Raw genomic sequence first — 18,494 nt, forward strand, 5'->3', positions numbered from 1 at the left:
ACCAAACATTGCGGTTACAGTATCTCCGTGTCGACGTGGGCTGGCGAGAACGATGTGCCGTGCCCCCACCCTCGCGCCGCAGCGCGACCCGCCGGCGTCGAAGAGCGCCGTCTGCGCCGTCGCCGGCGTGCTGCACTTCGGCGCTTTCCTCCAGGCGACGAAGTGCTTTGGCATCGCATTGGGCAACATCTTCGGCTTCCACGACACGCCCCTGGCGCCGGGCAGCGTCCTTGCAGCCACGACTATGTTCGAGAGCTTTTGAAACGAAAACGTCGTCACCGACGCACTTGGTAGGCGCCGGGCCTCGAGGAGATCGCGCGCCTGAGCGCCTGCTGCGTCGTGTCGTACTGCTGGGACCTCTTCGCCATCGGCGCGCTCGGCGTCGTGCCCCTGTCGCGCTGCCGGTCCGGCGGCGACATCGTCGGGCACCACGTGCCCGTGCTCGTGCTCATGATCCCCTTCGCGGCGCCCTACCTCGCGGGCTGGGACTGGGAGCCGGCGGTGGCGCTGCCGGACCGCCACACGTGGCTCCTCTTCATCGACGGCCTCGCCTTCATGAGCTCGCTCAACGAGTCGATCATGTGCTGGCAGTCCGTCGGGGCGACGCGGCGACTCTTCCGGTCGCGGGCCGTCGTGTCCTTCGAGCTCGCCTACAAGGTGCTCATCTTCACGCTCATGGCCGCGGGCTGCGCGCTCGGCTGCGTCGCCGTCGACGCGAAGCTCTTCCTCCTCGTCGGCCGGTCGCCGGCCGCGATGGCGACGTCGCCGATCGTCGTCCGGACCGTCGCCTACCTCACCTTCGTCGCGTCGAAATACCCGTCCATGGGCAAGCGCGCCGTCCGCAAGCTCCAGGCCCACCTCGAGCGCGGCGACGGCGCGCCGCCGCTCTCCTGGGACGACGTGCCCGCGAAGCGGGCCTAGCCGCGCGTAAGCAGCCGCCCCGGAGAGGGTCGGAGTTCGGAGATCGATCCGGCGCGTCCCTCGACGTCCCACCGGTGGAGCCCAGGCTTCAAAAGCAGCGTGCTTTCGGACGTCTTATGCGCGCGGCCGGCCTATCGGCCCTTCTTCGCCGCGAGCTTCTTCTTCTTCGCCGCGCTCTTCTTCTTCTTCGCGGGCGGCGGCGCGGGCTCGTCCTCCGAGGACTCGTCGTCGGAGCCGTCCGCGGCGAGGCGCTTAACGGCGTCGTCGTCGATGTCGATGGACCGCTTGCGCACGGCGCGTTCGAGCTCCTCGTCGCCGTCGAAGGCGTCGTCGTCGTCCGAGAAGTCGACGAACTCGTCGGCGAACGCGTCGCTGTCGTCGTCGTCGCTGTCGCTCGGGCCGTCGAGGTAGCGCCGCGCGACGTCGAGCTCGTCCATGTAGGCGCGGTACTCGGCGTCGTCGTCGTCGTCGTCGTCGTCGTCGTCGTAGGTCGCGCCCATGGGCCCCTCGTCGACGCACTGCATGGCGCCGCAGAGGTCCACCGCGCCGCCATCGGCCGCGAACGTGACGGCCTCGCCCGGCGGGAACGACAGGTCGACGAGCGCGTGGTCCTGCTTCTTGGGCTGCAGCGTCAGCAGGTGCGCCGCCGCCGTCGCGCCCGTGTAGTCCGTCGTCACGAGGCTCAGGCGCGTCGTCCCGGCGTCGGGCGCCGCCGCGACGTGCGAGATGGTCAGCGTGAGGTCGTCGGGCACGTTGACGATGCCGGGCTCGCCCGGTTCGACGCGCAGCGCGAAGAAGCCGCCCTCGGACATGGTTTTTTTGAGCGGTTTTTGTGTGTGCGTGTGGCAGCGTGCGAGGCGGGCGTCGAGTGCAGCGCAGCTCTCGATCGAGGCGATCGCCGACGGCACCTTCACTCGTTGAAGGGAGTTGAGGCATGGGCGGCCGCAAAATGAACCTTCTGCAGCTGATTTGCACCCTGCACGGTGCCCTGGGCTTGCTCGGGGCCGCCCCGGGGCACCGACGCAGCGCGCTCCGGCTCCGCGCCCTGCCGGACCACCCCCAACCGCCCGCCGGCGACCTCGTGCTCATCGATGGGGATAACGTGCGCGGCAAGACGGGCTTCGGCCTCAGCGCCGAAGGGTTGGTGCATCAGGCGCGGCGCTACGCCGCGGGCGGCCAGGACGCCGTGCTCTACATCGACCACGGCCTGGCGCACGAGGCGCTGTCGCCCGGCCCCGAACCGAACTGTCGGCTCTGCTTCGCCGGCACGCAACAGTCCGCGGACGACGCCATCGCCCGCGACGTCGCCTGGCTCCTCAACGCCGACGAGTCTCTACGGCTGTCCGTCGTGACCTCCGACAGCGGTCTGGTGGCGCGGTGCCGCAAGGCCGCGCGGTCCGCGCCTAGCGGTCCGCAGCGCTTGGAGATCGCGGGGTCCATGCGCTTCATCGACGCCGTGTTGGTCGAAGAAACCGCCAAGCCCTACGACGCACCCGCACCGAGCGACGCCGGCGACCGGCTCGCGGCCGTCGCCCGGGCCGTCGCGGTGTCCAGCGAGCGCGCGTCGCTGAAACGCGTCAAGTCGAAGCGGCGAGTGGCCAAGGCGGGCCGCGCGAAGCGCCTCGCGGCGAAGCGCGGCGCCGCGGAGATCGGCGCGCGCCTCGCCGCCAACAGCGCCGCGAACCTGGACGCCGAGGTCTTCGCGTCGACGGACGCGGAGCTCGAGGCCGCCGCGGGCGTTTTAGATCCCGCCGTCTTCGAGGCCGCGATCCGAAAGAACGGCGGCGGCGTGGCCGGCCGCGAGAAGACCTGGGAGCGGGTCCTCCGGGCCGCGTCGCTCCACGGCCGCCTGCGAAACGCCGCGGTCGACGAGCGCCACGGCCTCCTCGCGCGGTTCCAGGCCCGCGTCAACGACGGCGCGGACCGACGCGCGGACGCGAAGACGCGCGCGGGACCCGCGGCGCCGCCGGTGTTGCGCCGCAAGCCGAAGACGACGGCGCCGCGCGCGAAGCTGGACCTCCTGCGCCAGCTCGACGCGCGGCGGGCGCACGCGTCGGGCACCTGGCCGTCCGGCTTCGCGCTGTCCTCTACTTCGACGAAGCGCGACGACGACGTCTTTTTCGACCTCCCCGGCCTGCCCCGCGTCGTCGTCGTCTCGGACACGCACGGCTTCCCCATCGCGGACGTCGACGTCGCCGGCGACGTGCTGATCCACGCGGGCGACTGGGCGCTCGACGGCGCGGTCCGCGGGGCGAACCGCGCCGCCCACGAGGCCTTCGACGCCTGGCTCGCGCGCCAGGACTTTGCCCACAAGGTCGTGCTCCGCGGGAACCACGACCCGAGCCGCGCGGACTTTCCGCTCTCGAACGCGACGTACGCGACGAAAGCCGGCCCGGTCGCGCTCCCCCTGGCGAACGGCCAGGTCTGCCGCGTCTACTGCGCGCCCCACGGCTCCTACCGCGCCTTCGGGGCGGACCTCGCGCGCGAGCTGAAGGCGGGAACGGTGGACGTCTTTTTGAGCCACGCGCCGCCGCGGGGCACGCTCGACGTCACGTACCAGGACCGTTCCGCGGGCTCGAAGCAGCTGCTAGCGACGCTCCGCGACGCCTGCGCGCGGGGCGGGCGCGCGCCGCCCCTCTGGGTCTGCGGCCACATCCACGAGGCCGCGGGCGCGGCCGAGGTCGCACTCGCCGGCGAAAAGCCGACTCTTATAGTCAACGCGGCGGCGGCGAACGCGGGCCGCGCGAAGCGCCTCGAGCGCGGCTTCGTCGCGCTGAACGTGGCGGCGCCGGGCGGCGAGCGGCCGGTGGTCGTCGAGGCTGAAACCCCGGAGGAGCTCCGCGCCCCTCCGGCGCCGGCGATCGCCGCCGACGAGGCCGCGCCGCCGCTGCTCCTGGCCGTGGACCTGGGCCTCCGCACGGTGGGCGTCGCCTGCTACGACGCCGCCGGCGCGCTCGTCGCCTTCGCGTCCGCCGACGACGGCGACGACGGCGCGGCGGCCGTGGCCGCGGCCGCGGCGCGCTGCGGCGTGTCGCCCGCGCGGCCCGCGACGAAGGTCGTCTGCGAGGGCACGTCGCGGCGCCTCGCGGCCGAGGCCTTTGGCGCCCTCGAGGCCCGGGGCTTCGTCGCGATTTCCGCGGGCGGCGCGCCGACGCTCGTGGACCCGGAGGACTGGCGCTCGGCGGTTTTGGCGCCCAAGGAGCGGCTCGACGCGAAGAAGGCCAAGCACGCCGCGCGGCTCATCGCGCGCCAGCTCGCCGACGACCTGCCGGGCTGGGCCGCGCGGGACCTGACGACGGACGCGGCGGAGGCCGTCGTCCTCGGCGCCTGGGCCGCGACGGAGCTCGGCTGGCGCGCCGGCGCCGTCGGCCGCCGCTTCTCGAACGGCGACCTCCGCCACGTGGCGAAGCGCGCGGACGTCGCCGTCGCGCGCTAGGCTTGTCGTTCCTACTAGGTGTTCTATGCTTGCTTTGGTATTCCGCGGGGGGAGGGGGCGCGCCGCGGGCGGCGGGCCCCGCGCGGCCGCCTACGCCGTGGACGCTCGCTGCGCGAGGACGCCCGTGATGCGGTAGGAGAGCGCGAAGAGCTTCGACTGGAGCGCCTGGAGCTCGTCGGGCGCGAGGGCGTCGACGGGCGCCCGCTCGAGCGCGAGGCCGAGCGCGTCGACGACGTCCTTCGGGCTCCGCTCGGGCGCGGCCGCGGGCGGCGCCGCGGCGGCGGCGGCGGCGGGCGACGGCGCGCGGCGCCGGGGGCCCGGCGGCGACGACGACGCGCTGCCCGCCGTCGCCGACTCGTCGCCCGACGCCTCGACGGCCGCGAAGACGGACAGGAGGCCGCTCGCGGCCGCGCGCTCCTCGTCGGACCGTGACGGCGCCCTGGGCGCGGGCCGCGGCCGCTTCGCCGGCGGCGACGTCGACACGCGGGGCTCCGCCGCCGCGGGCGCACCGGGCGCCGCCGCGGCGTAGCCCGCGGCGTAGATGGACTGCGTCGTCGGCTTGGCGTACTCGGCCATGTCGAGGCTCCCGAGCGGGATCGGCACGCGCGTCGACCGCCGCGTGCCCTCGGGCCGCTCCTTCGCCGCGGGCGGCGCGGGCCGCTTCGCCGGCGCGGGCGGCGCGCCCCGCGCACCGTCGGCCGCCCGGGGCGGCGCCGCGGCCTCGTCGGGCGTCGGCGCGTAATGAGGCGAGAAGATGGACACGGGCGCCTTGGCGTACTCGCTCATGTTCATCGGGCGCGCGATGGGCGCGCGCGTCGAGCGCCGCGGCTCGACCTGCCCCATCATCCTCGCCGCCTTCGAATGCTTGGTCGCGGCCGAAATCGTCGGCGTCGACAACACTGACGTTCCACGCGTCAACGATACGGCGGCACAGCGGCGGCGAGCGGGCGGGCCCCGACGTCGACGAGGGCGACGACGCGTGCGCTGCTGCGTCGGCGGCGCGTCGAGGCGCGACAAGGGCTTAGACTTCCGAGGCGCGACGACGCGACGACAGAGCCTCAGGTGTTGCACGAGAGCCGAGCTTGCAAGGGCAAGGCTCTGCGGGCCCGGACAAAAAGATTCGAGCCTGCATTGAACACATCTTGCTGGGCAGTTTGCTGCCCCCAACTTCACGTATCCGGGGCAGCAAGCTGTTCGTTTTGCCGGGAACAGGACTGCTGGTGCGGCCCGGGGCGGTGCTCGTCGGGTGCCGCGGCGGCCGGGAGCGGTGGTCGTGCCCCTGGCGCCATGCCGGCCTACTACGCGCGGGCGCTCTACGACTACGCGCCGGCGGCGGGCGAGGACGAGCTCGCCCTCGTCAAGGGCGAGTTGGTGGAGGTGGTGAGCACGGAAGACGACGACTGGTGGCGCGGCCGCGCGCGGGGGCTCGAGGGCGACTTCCCCGCGAGTTACGTCGAGGTCGTCGACGGCCCCGACGAGGAGATCGCCGAGGACGGCGGCCTGAGCCTCGACGGCGGCGGGTCGTACGAGGAGCCCGCGACGCCCGAGGAGGAGCTCATGCCCGCGGCGCCGCCGCCGGAGGACGCCGAGCCCGCGCCGCCGCCCGTGGAAGATTTAGGCGACCTGCCCCCGGACTGGGAGTCCGCCGAGGACGACGCCGGCGAGACCTACTATTGGAACGTGAAGACGAACGAGACGTCGTGGACGAAGCCGGCGGCCGACCCGCCGAAGCCGCGCGCGGCGCCGCCGCCGCCGAAGCGGCCCGAGGGCACGCCGCCGAAGAAGGCGCCCCACGCGGGCCGCTCTTTAAAACCGACGACGCCCGAGAAGGCGCCCGAGCGGCCCGAGGAGGACCAGCCGCGCGGCGGCCTCCGCGGCATGCAGAAGGCGCTCGCGCGCGCCGAGGCCGAGTCGCAGCAGCTCGAGGAGGAGGCCGAAGCCATGCGCCGGCTCAAGGTCGAGGGCACGGAAAACGCGGCCCAGGACAGCGAGCGGGCCCAGGCGCTCGTGCGCCAGCTCGAGGCCGCCGCGTCCGCGGCCGAGCGCCGCCAGGCCGCCGCCGAGGCCGCGGCGCGCGACGCCGAGGCCGCGCGGGCCCGCGAGGAGGCGCGGGCCATCGAGGCCCAGCGGGAGGCGACGGCGGCCCAGGCCGCGGCCAAGTCCGTCACGCCCGCGGTGCCCGACACCGCGACGATCGACCTGATCGCCAAGGTCGTCAACGAGCGCATCAAGGCCGAGTTCGAGGAGCGCGACACGGTCATCCAGTCCGTGCGCGTCGCCATGGAGCGCCTGCGCCACGAGCTGCTCTCCCAGCAGGAGCTCCTCAGCGCGCGCACGGAGAAGCGGTCGCGGGCCCGCCACGCGGCGAGCCAGGCGCCGCGGAGCTCCCGGTCCGAGAACAGCGCGATGTCGAAGATGGACGAGCGCGCGCAGCACCGCCAGGCCGCGTCGAAGCTCCGCCTGCCCCGCGTGAAGACGCGGCCCCAGCCCAAGACCGCCGACGCCGAGTCTCGCATGCCCGAGCCCAAGAAGTACGTGCCCCGCCATTTGGACGCCGGGGAACCGGCCTTCGACGAGAATTTGCCGCGAGTCGCCAACCTCGCGTCCCACGACAAGGCGCGGCGCGTCCACGAGACCAAGGCCGTGCGCACGCTCGCGGCCCAGGCCGCCGTGCGCTACGCCAAGTGCAAGTCGACGGTCTTCGCGCCCGACGGCGCGGAGCGGGCGCCCGCGGAGGCGCCCGAGTCGAACCTCTGGCTCGAGCACGTCCATGGGTATGCCGGCGAGCCGCCGCGCAAGGGCACCTTCGGCGGCCGCAACGCCGTCTGGATGAAGGACGGCGCCACGGCCGTGTTCCCCGCCGCGGCGTTGGTCGTCGTCCACGACCCGCCGAGGAACCAGCAGCGGTTCTTCAACGGCCACGCGGCGTCGGGCGAGGCCGTCACGGCCGTGAGCCGCCACCCGCGCTACGACGTCTTCGCGTCGGGCCAGGCCGGGCGGCGCCCCAAGGTCTGCATCTGGAAGCTCGGCGACGAGAAGGCGATCGAGCCCGTCGCGGATTTACAATTGCCCCAGGGGTCGCGCCACGTGTCCCACCTACGGTTCTCGCCCTGCGGCCACCTGCTCCTGTCCATGTGCGCCGACGAGTCCCACACCTTCACGCTCTGGGACTGGCAGCGCGCGGCGCCGCTCGTGTCGCAGCGCGCGGGCAACGCGGCGGTCTTCGGCGTCGAGTTCCACCCGGCGCTCTACTCCATCACGTCCCCCGTGGGGCCGGACCACCCGGACTTCCGCGTGGGCAACCTGCAGCCCGACGAGGCCCAGTACACGCTGTCGACCTGCGGCGTGCGCAACGTCAAGTTCTGGACCGTGACCTGCGTCGCCCGTCCCAGCGCCGCGGGCGCGCCCGGCCAGCTCCCCGGCGGCGGCGGCGCGTCGACGTCGCCGCGGCACAAGCGCGGGTCCGTGTCCGGCTTCGCGCCGCCGACGCAGTGGAAGGTCGAGGGCAACGCGGCGCCCGTGGGCCGCCACCCGGAGCTGCAGCACGTGACGTTCACGGCCATGGCCGCGGCGGTGGACACGGAGGACCACCGGTCCGGGCCCGCCATGCCCCTCGGGCGCTACGTGCTCGCGACGGACCGCGGCGCGGTCTGCGTCTGGCAGCAGCTCGAGGACGACGCGTTCCCGCGCGACCAGCAGGTCGACGTCGTCGACGGCAACGCGAGCCCGATGATGTTCGTGCGCTGGCTCGCGCGCGGCAAGTGCGTCGCGCTCCACGGCACGGCCCACGACGGCGCCGTGCTCGACGTGGCCTGCGCGGCGGGCTCCGCGCTCCGGGGCGGCCGCGCGGCGCGCGTCGCGACGGCGGGCCGCGACGGCAAGGTCAAGCTCTGGCTCCTCGCGTCCACGGCGGGGCCCGGCGCGATCCGCGACGCGCCCATCGTCCAGGTCGGCGAGCTCCTCGTGGCCGCGCAGGCGCCGCTGTTGGGCGCGCCCCGGTCGCTCTGCTGGGACGACGCGGAGACGAAGCTCCTCGTGGGCACGCAGGGCAACGCGCTCGCCGTCGTCGAGGCGACGCTCGCGTCGTCGGCGGCCGTCGACGGCTCCGCCGAGTCGCCGGAGCAGGCGCAGAAGGCCTACGCGGCGGGCTTCGGCGACTGCGCGCGCGAGGCCCAGGCCGCGCACGCGGGCTTGGGCCTCGCGATCTTCCACCACGGCCACGTGGGGCGCGTCAACATGCTCGCGGCCCACCCGTCCTTGCCCGTCATGGCGTCCGTGGGCAACGACCGCACGCTCCGGCTCTGGGACAACACGGACCGGCGCCTCGCGCAGCTCCTGCGCCTGCCCGACCGCGCGACGGCCGTCGCGTTCCACCCGGACGGCGCGTGGCTCGCGCTGGGCACGGAGAGCGGCGACCTGCTGCTGGCGACGTGCGAGTCGGGCGCGGGGCCGTCGGCGCGGGGCTGGGCCGTCGTCCAGCGCCGCAAGTGCGCGGCCAAGGGCAAGACCGCGAAGCCGCCCGGCGCGGCGCAGAAGGTCGAGCACAAGGGCGGCCACGTCGTGCTCACGAACGCCGCCGAGGGCCACGGCGGCGACGAGACGAACGCGGCGGGCGTCGCGGCGCCGCGCGAGCAGGAGAAGCGCTGCGCGGTGACGGACCTCAAGTTCTCGCCCGACGGCGCGAATTTGGCCGCGTGCTGCATGGACAAGTCCATCTACGTCTTCGCGGCGGACGCGGCCTACAAGCGGCGCCTCGTGCTCAAGGGCCACAGCTCCACGCCCCTCCACCTCGACTTTTCGGTGGAGGGCGCCATCCTCCAGACGAACGACGCCGCGCACGAGGTGTTGTTCTGGGACGTCGCGCGCGGCAAGCAGATCACGAACGCGTACTCCCTCAGGAACACGCAGTGGGCGTCGTGGACCTGCGCGCTGGGCTGGCCCGTCCAGGGCATCTTCGACGCGGAGACGGAGGCCCACAGCCACGAGATCGCCGCCGTCTGCCGGTCGAACAAGTCCGACGTCGTCGTCGCGCCGGGCGCGAACAACGTGCTCCGCCTCATGAAGTTCCCGTCGATGCGCGGCTGCGCGTCGAAGAACTACGGCTGCCACCGCGACCAGATCTCCTCCCTCGCCTTCCACGCCGACGACGCCAAGTGCCTCTCCGTCGGCGGCAAGGACGCGACCATCGCCCTCTGGGCCCACTTCACCTAGGCGGCGCCGATTCGTCGTGTCGCCGCCTCCGCCTCCCCCAGCTTCGAGCCCCCAGCACCACCCTTACGCCCCCTCTCTTTGCGTTTCCTCGATCGCGGCGGCGAGCCACGGCGGCAGCGGCGCGTCGGGTTTCGCGGACGCCTCGAAGCGCCACGTCGCGGGGCACCGGCCCGCGGGCGCGTGCGCGTAGCCCGGGCCCGGGCTCGTCGCCTCGAAGGCGCCGACGAAGCGGAGGCCCTTGGGAGCGAGGTCGCGGCAGTCGCCCGCAAAGGCGTCCGGCCCGCGCGCGCAGAGCGTCACGCGCGCCTCGCGCCGGCCCCGGGCCTTGCCCGCGGCGAGCGCGGCGCGCAGGGACTCGAGCACGGCCGCGACGAGCGCCCGGTTCGACTTTGGGTTCGACTCCCCGGTGTGCGGGTAGTTGAACTCGAAAATCGTCGCCTTCGTCGGCGGCAGCGGCTCCGTCGCGTCGACGTCGAAGGACACGTCGCCGGTCTCGGCGAAGGCCTCGAGCGCGTCGAGGCCGTGCTCCGTGAAGATCGTCTCCTCGTCGTCGGGCGTCGTGGCCCAGATCTTCCAGCGGGGCCGCGCGCGCTGCAGCGCCAAGGCGTAGGAGAAGTCGCCCTCGCCGAGGAGCAGCACGGACTCGTGTTCGCCGTCGGCCGGGCGGCCGGCGTCGGAGGAGCGCTCATCCGCCCGGCGGCCGGCGCCGGAGGAGCGCTCCTCCGCCCGGCGGCCGGCGCCGGAGGAGCTCGAGGGCGGCGCTGCGGCTGCCGCTGATGCTGGTGCTGCGGCTGGCGCTGCGGTTCGTGGCGCTGCGCCGGGTGCTGCTGGCGGCAGCACGAGCTGGCCGCTCTTCTCGAGCGACAGGAGCGCGTCGTAGACGCGCCGCTTGGCCTGCGTGCGGCGCCGGGCGTCGCGCCGCCGGCGACGGATGCTAGTGCGCATCGTGAATGAGCTCGCCACAAGAGCTGCTCTTTGCCTTCAACCAACGAGCCTTTTAGCCCTCCCCGCGGACGCCTAGAGCTCCTCGGCCGGCGCGCCCGCGGCGTCGGCGACGCCGGCCGGCGGCGCGCCGAGCTCGAACTCGCCGTCGTCCTCCGCGGAGAAGTCCGTCTGGTTCGCGCGGTACTCGGCGAGGCGCTGGGCCTCGAGGACCTCCATCTGCTTCGCGAGGTCGGCCTCGAGCTTGGGCTGCATGTAGAACTTCATGTAGAGCATGGCGCCCGTCATGACGACGAGCTGGACGGCGCACTGCTTGAGGAGCTTCTTCCACGAGAACGGCTCCGGCGCGGGCAGGTCCTTGAACATCTTCTTCTCCCACTTCTTGTAGTGCTTGTCGCGCGCCGCCTTCTCGAGCTGCTTCCGCTCCTCGGGCGTGGGCTCCGGCGGCGGCGGCGCGGGCGGCGGCCGCTCCCAGATCGTCCGCCGCCGCTTGAAGACCGCGTCGATCGGCGCGCCGATGCCCGCGCGCTTGCACGCCGCGTTGAGGCGCATGATCTTGGCCAGCGCGGGCTTGAGGTAGGCGCGGTACTCGTAGGAGTCCTCGCTGAAGAGCTCGTTGGCCTCGTCGGACGGCAGCCGCACCTCGTTCGTCCAGTGGCGGATCGCCTTGTCGAGCGCGGGCCGGTCCAGGTCCCGCTGGAAGTCCTCGTCGTCGCAGAGCTGGCCCAGGATGGCCTCGATGCACTCGATGTGGTCCCGGATCTCGTCCTTGGCCTTCTCCTTCTCCTTCTTCGTGACCTTTTTCTTCCGGCCCTCGGACCAGTCCGACGCCTCGTCCGGCGCCGCGTACTCGCCCGGCGCCGCGACGCGCGGCGGCAGCTTCTCCGCGACCTTGAGCTTCTCGTCGATGGCCTTGTAGCCGTCGAGCTCGTGCTGGATGAGCTCGTCGCGCCGCTTCTCGCGCTTCGCCTTCTTCTCCGCCTCGCTGAGCCGCCACTCGTCCTCGTCGCTGTCGGGCTCGTAGTCCTCGATCTTGTCGAACTTGCGGTAGTCCGTCATCCCCTGCGGCATGGCGCGAGCGACGATGCGGGCGCGGCGGCCGCGTCAGGTCTCGGCGCGCACGTCCACGCCGTGCGGCGTCGTCGATCGACGCAAGGCGTTTTTTTTACCACAGCAAGTCAAGCAACGCGACACGTTGAAGACCCTCTACGCGCGCCGCCGCATCGCTGCGTCGCGCGGCCAACACACGATGCGACTGCTCCGGCTCGGTGTCGACATCGCTCTGCGCGGCGGCTGCTTCGCGTCGCTCGTCGTGGCCTACTCCTACGCCGAGGTCGCCGGCGGCGCCCACCTGCCGGCGCACGTGGCCCCGACGCTCGCGCTCTTCGGGTGCGCGGCCCTGGGCGCCGTCTGCGACGGCGCGCGCGTCGCCTGGACGGCGCTGTGCCTCGGCGCCGTCGGCGCGCTGCGCGCGTACCGCGCGGCCGCGGATCGCGGCGACCACGCGTCGCAGCGCGCGGCGGAGCTCGCGAAGCGGGCGGCGGCGCGCCTCGACGCCCTCGAGTTCGCGGCCTTCGTCGCCTTCGCCGCGGCCTACTGCCTCGCGCCGCGGCGGCGGCCCGCCGGCGGCGCCGCGGCCGCGCCGACGTTCGGGCCCTGGGAGGCCGAGGTCCGGCGGCTCCTGGTCGCGCGGCGCGCGACGGAGGACCTCCACCGCGTCGACGGCTGGCTCGCGGACCACAGAGGCCGCGAGGCCGACCTCCTGCGCGACCTCGAAAGGCGGTACGCGGCGGACGCGGACGGCCGCCCCGCGGACTCGCCGGGCCTCCGCGCCGTCGCCGCGACGGCGACGGGGCTCCGGGACCTCTCGCTCTAAGAGTCGTCTTTTCCTCCACCGTCGGTGCTCTTAGGTCGCGCGCGCGCGCGGCCCCCGCCGCCGCCGCGGCCTCCCTAGTAGAGGTCGTCGTACTCCTCGTAGTACTCCTCGTCCTCGCCCTCCTCGGAGACGAGCCCCCAGATGATGAGGCCGATGACGAAGATCATGAGGAAGACGCCGACCCAAAACCTGCGCGCCGCGCCGTCGGCCGGCCGCGCGCGAAAAGCCCCCGGGCGTTCGACGCCGCGCGACGCGCTGCGGCGTGAGCCCCTCCGACGAGTCGTCCCAGTCGCGCGCGCCGCCGCCGCGGCTCTCCCAGCCGCGCGGCATCTCCGCGAGCTTCGCCTTCGTGCGCGCGAGCTCGTCCTGGAAGGACTGCTGCCGGTGGCGCAGGCGGCTCGACTCGTCCTCGTACTCGGGCATGGCCTGCTCCGTCGGCCCGTCGTCGTAGCCGACGTCGTCCTCGTCGATGTCCAGCTCCTTGCCGGACATGGTGTCGGAAGCGGCGCGGCGCTGCGGAGCGGCGCGCGCGCGGCCGAGCACTTGTAGCTGTGCTTTGCCGCAACGGGCTGTTCGATCGGCGAGCGGCGCAGGCAGCCTGCAGGCCTCGGTGTCGGAGAGCTCTCCCGGCCGCCGCCGCAGCTGCAGCGACTCCTCCCAGGCGACTTACACATCGAAGCCCATGCCCGCGGCGCGGAGCCGGTCGACGAGGACCGTGCCCAGCGCCGCCGCGGGCGTCCAGACGCCGCCGCCGGCGCGCGGCGGCGGCGCGCCGTCCGCGAGCGCGAGCGCGGCCTCGGAGACCATCTTCGCCGTCTCGTCGTAGCCCGGGTCGCCGCCGGAGACGGACGCGAGCAGATCGTTCGTCGCCGCGTCGACGACGTCCAGCCGGAAGGAGCTCGCGGCCCGCGTCGCCGCGTCGGGCCCCGCGCCCGGCGCGAAGAGGCGGCCGCGGTCGACCAATTTTTGCAGCGCGTCCGGCGGCACCGCCGCGTTCTTCGCCATCTTCGACGCCGCGGCCTCGCTGGGCGCGACGGCGTACTCGTCGTAGGAGAAGCCGGCGCCGTAGCCGAGGAGCTCGCCGGACCGGCGCACGACGCGCGTGTTGATGGGCGCCATCCCGAACGGCGCGAGCCAATAGGGCCGCGCGGCACTCGGCGCGACGGCCGCGACGACGTCGCCGTTGACGACGGCCGGGTCGCCGCCCAGGAGGCACGCGTTTGCGACGTCGCCGGGGAAGTTCTTGGCCATGAGGATGCCCGTCGCGATGGTCCCGCCGGACATGGCGCCCTTCATCGTCGCGTGGCCCTGCAGGGCCGCGCCGGGCCCGGCCTTCCGCGTCGCCAGGAGGACGCCGAGGTCGCTGGGCACGCTGTCGAAGCCGCAGTTGGGCACGATGACGGCGCCGGAGTCCGCGGCGGCGGCGTGGTCGCGGTCGATGATCCGCCGGACCCACGGCACCTCGCCGTCGATGTCGACGTAGTGCGCGCCGGCCCGCGCGCACGCGGCGACGACGGCGTCGGAGTAGAGCGAGAAGGGGCCGGCCGTCGAGAGCACGACGCGCGCGGCGGACGCGAGCGTCTCGGCGTCGGCGGGCGCGTCGCTCGGCGACGCGACGACGGTCTCCTGCGGCGGCGCGGGCGCGCCGGCGAGCGACGCGGCCAACGTCTCGAGCTTGGCTCGGCTCCGGCCCGCGACGGCCCAGCGCAGGCCGGGCGTCTTCGACAGGTAGGCCGCGACGAGCGACCCCGTGAAGCCCGTGGCGCCGTAGACGATGATGTCGAGCTTGCCCATCGTTCTCGCCACGCTTCGGCGAAGTTTACCCTCGATGTTGAACTTTGTAATTCGGGCTGCCCGCGGCGACCACTCGAGCCGCCGCAGCCGCCGCCGCGAGCGCCGCAGCCGCGAACTGAGCTTTGTAATTCCGGCAGCCCGCGGCGACCACCCGAGCCGCCGCCGCCGCGCGCCGCGAGCACCGCAGCCATGGGCATCTGCTTCGGCATCCACAGCCCGGAGCCGGCGGCGGACGCCGCCGCCGCGAGCGATGCGCCGGCGCACCTGGAGAGCGAGGAGATCGTCGCCGTCATCGGCCACGGCGGGTCCACCATAAAAAAGATCGAGCACGACAGCGGCTGCAAAATCCACATCGATCGCGGGAGCGGGTCCATCGCCTACGACGGCTCCGACACCGCCGTCGCCGCGGCAAAGAAGGCCGTGGCCGTCGCCGTGGCCAAGGCGCACGAGATGCCCGATTACACCGGGCCGGAAGGCGGCAAGCAGCGCGCCGAGGCCTTCAAGCTCTCCAAGAAGCGGGACGGCTTCAAGCACGACGCCAAGGCGGCCTACGACCGCGGCGACAAGGCCGCGGCGCACGCGGCGAGCGTCAAGGGCAAGGACCTCGACGCCGAGGTCGCGAGGCTCCACGCGAGGGCCGCGGCGACGATCTTCGCGTACCGCAACAAGGGCCACCCGGAGACGTTCATCGACCTCCACGGGCTGCTCGTCGACGAGGCCCTGCGGTTCCTGACGCAGCGGCTGGACGCCCTGAAGCAGGGCGACCTCGAGGTCGTCACGGGCGCGGGCCACCACTCGGAGAACCACGTCGCGAAGATCAAGCCCGCGGCCATCGCGCTCTTCAAGGAGCGCCGGCTGAAGTTCTCCGAAATCAACGCGGGCGACGTCAAGGTCCACCTCAAGTAAGGATACCTTCTTAGCTGTACCAGAGCTCCACGGGGACGGTGACGAGGCTGCAGGGCGGCACCCAGAACTTGGCCTTGCTCCAGCGCGGGCCGCCCTTCCAGGACCCCGCGGCGCCGCGGCTCGCGCCGACGCCCTCCTTGGGCTTGCCGACGGCGTTGGTCTTCATCTTCCCGTTGAGGTCCTTGTCGTGGAGCACGAGGACGCCGTAGTTGCCGATGGACTCCTCGAGCCGCACGGTCCAGGTCACGTTGTTCTTGTCGACGATGGGCTTCGTGTCCACGAGGAACGCGCCGCCGTCCTCGTCCCAGTCCTGCGGTGCGGGGAAGGGTAAAACGACGAAACGGGGGCGGACGCCGCCGGCGCGCGTCCTTGTCCTCGTTCCACTCGTCGCCGTCGTCGTGGAGCCAGAGCTTGGCGCCGCCGTCGTCGTTCTTGAAGTCGGACGCGACGATTTTTATCATGGACGCGAGGCACGGCGTCGGGGCCCGCGTCGGCCGCCGCGTGGGCACGGGGACGGGCACGTGCGTCGCGTTCGTGGCGTTGCTCAGCTTCCAGGGCACGAAGGCGGCCGCCGGCGCCTCGGTCGCCGCCGCGGCGTCGCGCCGCAGCGACTCGACCGTCACGGGCTGCCCGCCCCGCGTCGCCTCCGTCCGTCGGAGCCGCGTCTCCCACACGAACAGCGCGCCGCAGGCGACGAGGAACAGGAACCAGGCGAAGACGCGGCAGGCCCAGCGGCCGGCGCAGCGCGCGCTCCGCCGCTCGCAGCGCGCCGGCGCGAGGCAGCAGAGGTAGCGGCAGAGGCGGTCGCAGCAGGATCGTTTGCGTGTTGGTCTTTCGGCGACGACGGCGGGCAGCACCTTGGTCCGAGGGTGGTCCACAGGTTCGACGAGGGCCTCCTCCACGACTTCGCAGTCCTCGGCGTCCACGTAGCGGACCACGGCGGCCTTCTCGGGTGACGACATCGTTCGCGGGATCGTGCGGCTAGGCTGCCCTGAATCGTCAACATTGACTGCAAGCAAGCACGCGACGGCTGCAACTTAGCGACCGCGCGGGCTTATGCGCACCATCTTGGCCGCGGCGCTCTCGTGGTCGTCGGCGCGCTCCCTCGTCGCGCCGCGCACCCCGCTCCGGCGCGTCGCCTCGTCCATGGGCGGCACGAGCTCGCGCGCGGACGTGCTGGACGCCCTGCGGTCCGTGGACAGCGAAGCGCTGCTGAACGAGGTCGCGCGGCGCGGCCTCGACGCCGGCGACGCGTCGGCGCCCGGCGCGAAGCGGCCGCGCCAGGAGCACGTCGTCGGCGAGCTCCGCGCGAAAGACGAAAGCTCGGACGCGCGCGAGGCCGAATTGCGGGCCGCGCTCGGCCGCGTCGGCGTGGACTGGGCGGAGCTCGCGGGCGGGCCGCCGCTCAAGGCCTACCACACGTACTGCCGGCCGCGGTCCGGCGGCGACGCGAGCCAGAGCGCCGAGAACGCGGCGCACCAGATCGCGTTCCTGCAGCGCCACGAGCTCGCGCGACGCGACGAGCACTTCCGGAACACGGACCTGGCGGCGCAGGGGCGGAAGGCGCGGGGCGAGGCGCCCCACCGCATCCACGTCGTGCTCGACAACGTGCGCTCCGCGGAGAACGTGGGCTCCATCTTCCGCAGCGCCGACTGCGGCCGGTGCCTCGAGGTCGTGACGTGCGGCTTCACGCCGAATCCCCTGTCGACGGCCAAGCTCGCGAAGACGGCCTTCGGCGCGGAGGCCGCCGTGGCGCACCGCCACTTCGAGTCGACGAAGGCGGCCGTCGAGGAGTTGAAGGCCGCGGGGGTCTCCGTGTGGGCGCTCGAGACCGTCGACGGCGCGGCGCCCTACGCGGCGGCGCCGCTGCCGCCCGGCGCCTTCGACGGGCCGGGCGTCGCCCTCGTCCTGGGCAACGAGGTCACGGGCGTCGACGGCGCCGTGCTGCCCCTCGTCGACGCCGTCGTCGAGATCCCGACCTTCGGCACGAAGAACTCCATGAACGTCGCCTGCGCGGCGACGACGGTCATCTTCGACGTCCTCCGCCGCTGGCGCGACGAGGACGCGGCGTCGCGGTAAGGGGCGCGTCCGTTCGTTCGGAAGAAGGGGCCCCGCGAGAGAAGGGGCATGGGCCGCAAGTTGAAGGCTCAGTGAAGCAGGCCTTGAAGCTTTGTTGACGAGGTTGCAGCTGCTTCCGCTGCGGGCTGAGAATCGTCACACAGCCTCGCACAGCACCCTCATCGCACGCCGGACGCGCAAGTATGACCCGCATCATCGCCCTCGTCGTCGCCCTCGCGGCGTGCACGCAAGCATTCGTGCAGCCGCAGCCTCTGCGCAAGGCCTCGAGCTCCCTCCAGGCCACGACCTTCCTCCTCCCGGCGCGCGCCCGCCCGTCGCGCTTCCCCCGGTCTCGCGAGCTCAAGACCATCACCCAGGACCCGCAGCCTCCGCGCACGACCTCGAGCTCCCTGCACGCCACGCCCTTCCTCGTCCCGGCGCGCGCCCGGCCGTCGCGCTTCCCCCGGTCGCGCGAGCTCACGACGATCACCCGGGACCCGACGCTCGCGACGTCCGTGTCCACGGCCGGCGCGGCGCTCGTCGCGTGGCACAGCGTCGTCGGCGCGGCGTACTGGCGGGGCTCCTTCGTCCTCGACCTGCCGTTCCTCGTCTTCTCCCTCTTCCTGTTCCTGCAGACCTACCGCACGCGCTTCGTCTTTGACGGCTCGGCCTTCGAGGTCACGAAGCGAAACCTCGACGGCGCGCCGCTCGCGACGGACAACTTCGTCGTCGGCGGCCGGAGCCGCTGGGACTACGGCGCCATCGGCGGCTACAAGTTCCTGCCGGCGCGCGCGGCGCCCGCGCTCCTCTACTTCACCGAGACGGCGACGACGGGCGCCGAGCCCCAGATGCACCTCTGCCCCGTCCTCGGCGCCGCGGGCGAGCTCGAGCGCGAGTTCGCGCGCCACGGCGTCCCGCGGCTCTAGGGCGCGCGGTTCCAAAAGAGTTAAGGCGGCTCCCAGGCCGCGTGGCGCGTGTTCGAGACGCCGGGGCTCAGGCCGAGGGGCGACGCCGCCGGCCGCGGCGGCGCGCCGGCGGTCCCCAGGCTGCCGCGGCGGCTCGGCTTCCGCGGCGTCTCGCGCGGCGCCTCGTCGCCGAGCGCGAAGGTCGCGCGCGTGGGCTTGTGGTCGCTCAGCGCGACGCCGTGGGCCGCGGCGTGGTCCGCGAGCGTTGCGCGGCCGCGGTAGAGCACGCGGTCCGTGTACGCGGGGATGCGCTTCTCGCTATACACCGTCGGCGCGGCGCCCTTGAGGACCTTGAACGTCGGCGCGAAGCCGTCGCAGGGCGCGTCGCGCCACGTGAGGACGCGCGCCGGGTGCGCCGCCGCGAAGGCGCCGCGCTTGCGCCGCA

The 18,494-nt window shown here is 73.4% G+C and overlaps 4 protein-coding genes across 4 annotated transcripts; 3 read left to right on the plus strand and 1 right to left on the minus strand.

The window, feature by feature from the left end:
* Positions 1 to 8,551: 8,551 nt before the first annotated feature.
* AURANDRAFT_4067 (hypothetical protein) lies at positions 8,552 to 9,553 on the plus strand (the record flags this gene model as incomplete). The annotated part of the gene is made up of 2 exons (XM_009036500.1): positions 8,552 to 8,827; positions 8,999 to 9,553. Coding segments are annotated over 2 exons (831 nt in total), but the record flags the coding sequence as incomplete, so codon positions are not given.
* A 992-nt stretch (positions 9,554 to 10,545) lies between these two features.
* Positions 10,546 to 14,180, minus strand: AURANDRAFT_52991 (hypothetical protein; the record flags this gene model as incomplete). Its single annotated transcript, XM_009036858.1, has 2 exons — positions 10,546 to 11,314; positions 13,603 to 14,180. 2 exons carry the CDS (start codon positions 14,178 to 14,180, stop codon positions 10,795 to 10,797), a joined length of 1,098 nt encoding a protein of 365 aa, XP_009035106.1.
* Positions 14,181 to 14,630: 450 nt separating this feature from the next.
* AURANDRAFT_22691 (hypothetical protein) lies at positions 14,631 to 15,086 on the plus strand (the record flags this gene model as incomplete). Its single annotated transcript, XM_009036785.1, has 1 exon — positions 14,631 to 15,086. The coding sequence occupies one exon, from the start codon at positions 14,631 to 14,633 to the stop codon at positions 15,084 to 15,086; it is 456 nt and encodes a 151-aa protein (XP_009035033.1).
* Positions 15,087 to 16,607: 1,521 nt separating this feature from the next.
* Positions 16,608 to 17,141, plus strand: AURANDRAFT_15819 (hypothetical protein; the record flags this gene model as incomplete). Its single annotated transcript, XM_009036786.1, has 1 exon — positions 16,608 to 17,141. A coding segment is annotated over one exon (534 nt), but the record flags the coding sequence as incomplete, so codon positions are not given.
* Between the last annotated feature and the right edge of the window lie 1,353 nt (positions 17,142 to 18,494).

The sequence above is a fragment of the Aureococcus anophagefferens genome (assembly GCF_000186865.1).
Source record: "Aureococcus anophagefferens unplaced genomic scaffold AURANscaffold_5, whole genome shotgun sequence".
Taxonomy (NCBI): domain Eukaryota; class Pelagophyceae; order Pelagomonadales; family Pelagomonadaceae; genus Aureococcus; species Aureococcus anophagefferens.